Source organism: Dendrobium catenatum, unplaced genomic scaffold (assembly GCF_001605985.2).
Source record: "Dendrobium catenatum unplaced genomic scaffold, ASM160598v2 fragScaff_scaffold_1056, whole genome shotgun sequence".
Taxonomy (NCBI): domain Eukaryota; kingdom Viridiplantae; phylum Streptophyta; class Magnoliopsida; order Asparagales; family Orchidaceae; genus Dendrobium; species Dendrobium catenatum.
Window position 1 is genome coordinate 3,190,560 of NW_021319518.1, and position 2,706 is coordinate 3,193,265.

Here is a 2,706-nt window from a genome sequence, read left to right on the forward strand (position 1 = left end):
GCGTTCTGCTTACGATGGAGTCTATATATATATATATATATATATATATATATATCCATTTTTTCATGACACCCTAAAATAAAAAAAATTATGCATAAAATCTATAAAATAATAAAAAAATTACAAAAAAAAAATCTATATAAATATAAAAATTTTCTAGCAATTAACTAATAGGATTTTACTGACTTACATACTTCTACATTCATATATATAATATCCAATAAAGTCAAATAAGCCTATTTGAATTAAATTGAATCAATGGTTTAATCAAGCTTATGCCATAGATCTATTTAGTTCAATTATGTGTTTTCTAATATGTTGGCACATATTGGAAGAGTTGGCCTAGGTTAATATATGCCCAATTATAACGTTTGAGTTTAATAGATTTAATTGGGTCTTATTAGACCTAACCAGATCGAGTTCAAGGGGGTCCTTATTTGGTCTAATGATCAACTAGAGTTTACACATAAAGATTTATTGATCAAAACCCCGTAGTAGAGGCCTATCTAGTCATCTAAATCAATTGGTTTAAAATCTCAATGGTTTTCCCTTGTGATCAGCTTTTCTAAATCCAATAAGGCCATATATATAGTATAATCAGCTTAGGCTATGAGTTGGAGTAGGGCTTTTAACTAAGTTAAGCTTGAAACCATAACTATATAAAGATTAAAAAAAAAAAAAACAATTTTATAGTGAATGCATGTAATAAAACAAAAAAAATTATAGTACACTATATGTTGATGTTAATTTTTAATAAAAAATCAACATATAGTGAATGCCGGCAATTTTTATGCCAATGAGAATAATTATGCTTTGGATGAGATAAATTATAAATATTTGATTTTTTTTTTCTTTTTTAGTTATTGTAAGATAAGTTATAATATTAATTCAATTATCTGTCGAAGACTAGAATAGTTCTTATCTTACAATTTTTCCCCATTTGTCAAATATTTTGAAAAGGTTTTAAATGATAAATTCTATGTTGCCGGAAAAAAGAATTATGGTCTCACAAGCATTAAAAATTCATAATAAAGCATGAACAGGGTGGAATCAATCTTAATTTTAGGTTTAGGGAGAAATTGCCTAAAAATTATAGTTTTAGAACTTTTAGGAGTGACAACTACATAAAGATCCTCGTAATAAAAAAATAGAGGAATGAAGACATATTAGTTAAAAGAACCATGTAATAAAGAGTAAAAGATCCCTCCTGTGCGGAGTCCGGACGTTATCCAGAGACCAACAAAAATGTGCCACATCACCCCCAAAAGTGTACCGTGTCCGGTACCAAGCGCGGACCGAATGGTTCTCCCGGCTGTTGTCCGCACAGAATAATCTCTCCTCATCACCAGGAATATATCCCAGTCGATCAATAAAAACTAGCAGCAAGTTAATCGGAAGAGTAAGTAGTACCAAAGAGAAGAGAAAAAAAGTGCACAATAACGTACTCTTTGCCTCTCCATCTATTTCCTTAATTCTAAAGATTGAAACTGGGAGGAGAATCCATCAAGTTGGATAAAACAAAGCAATTTAAAGCTCATGATGGCCTCTCTTGCGTTGGATGACTTACTCTGTACCTTTGTGCCTATTGCTGTTTATTGGATGTACTCAGGCATCTATGTTTTGCTCGGTGATTTGAAACAGTACAGGCTTCACAATAAGGTTGAAGAGGATAAGAAGAACATTGTTTCAAAGAAAACCGTTGTGAAAGGCGTCCTCCTGCAGCAAGCTTTCCAAATACTCGTCTCTCTTCTCATCTTGACGGTAACCTTATAAAAACCTAAACTTCTTATATATTCATATATTTTCTTCCTTATGCTTAGACTTCGTTTGGGACGATTTTTTTTTCTGCTTCTTAAAGCAGCTTTCTACTAATGCAGCTCATGAAGGATGACAACCGCGTTATCCTGCCGCAGCCTGCACTTCACATGATCTTCCTCCAGTTCATCGTGGCCATGGTGGTGATGGATACCTGGCAATACTTCATGCACCGACTCCTCCACATGAACAAGTTCCTGTACAAACACATACACTCCAAGCACCACGACCTCGTCGTCCCCTACCCCTATGGAGCTATGTACAACCATCTTTTCGAAGGGCTCATCCTCGATATCATTGGGGGAGTTCTCTCCTACTTTGTTTCAGGAATGACACCTCGTACCACTACGTACTTCTTATCTTTCAGTGCAATCAAAAGTGTCGATGATCATAGTAGTATGTGGCTTCCTGCAAACTTGTTACATGTTTTCTTCGACAACAACAGTGCGTATCATGATATTCACCATCAGCTCTATGGCATAAAGTACAACTTCTCTCAGCCTTTCTTTATCACTTGGGATAAAATACTCGGAACTCATATGCCATTTTTGCTTGAGAAGAGAAAGGAGGGAGGATTTGAGGCCCGCCCGATATATCAAGAAGATTAATTGATTGGTTTAAATATTATTTAGCTGCATACCTTTAGCTTGTTCTTCATAGGTATTGTAACACAGATATATATAGATTGGCTGTGATCCTTTCTAGAATCATCTCCCCGGGTCAAATTGGGTTTGCGAAAGGTCGTGATATTTTTGGTATTTTTTTTTTTTATAGTTAAAACCCACTCATGGGGCCTACGTGTTAATATTCAAAAAGCGGTTACAAGGTCCTAAAAAAGAACCTCCAGCTCCCTACTGCTCGAAAGAGCTACAAGTAAAAAGTAAAATAAAA

The 2,706-nt window shown here is 34.6% G+C and overlaps 1 protein-coding gene across 1 annotated transcript; it reads left to right on the forward strand.

Annotated features, from left to right (window-relative positions):
• Positions 1-1,536: 1,536 nt before the first annotated feature.
• On the forward strand, positions 1,537-2,423 carry LOC110108772 (sphinganine C4-monooxygenase 1-like). The gene is made up of 2 exons (XM_020839553.1): positions 1,537-1,761; positions 1,878-2,423. The coding sequence occupies exons 1-2, from the start codon at positions 1,537-1,539 to the stop codon at positions 2,421-2,423; spliced, it is 771 nt and encodes a 256-aa protein (XP_020695212.1).
• Positions 2,424-2,706: the final 283 nt, after the last annotated feature.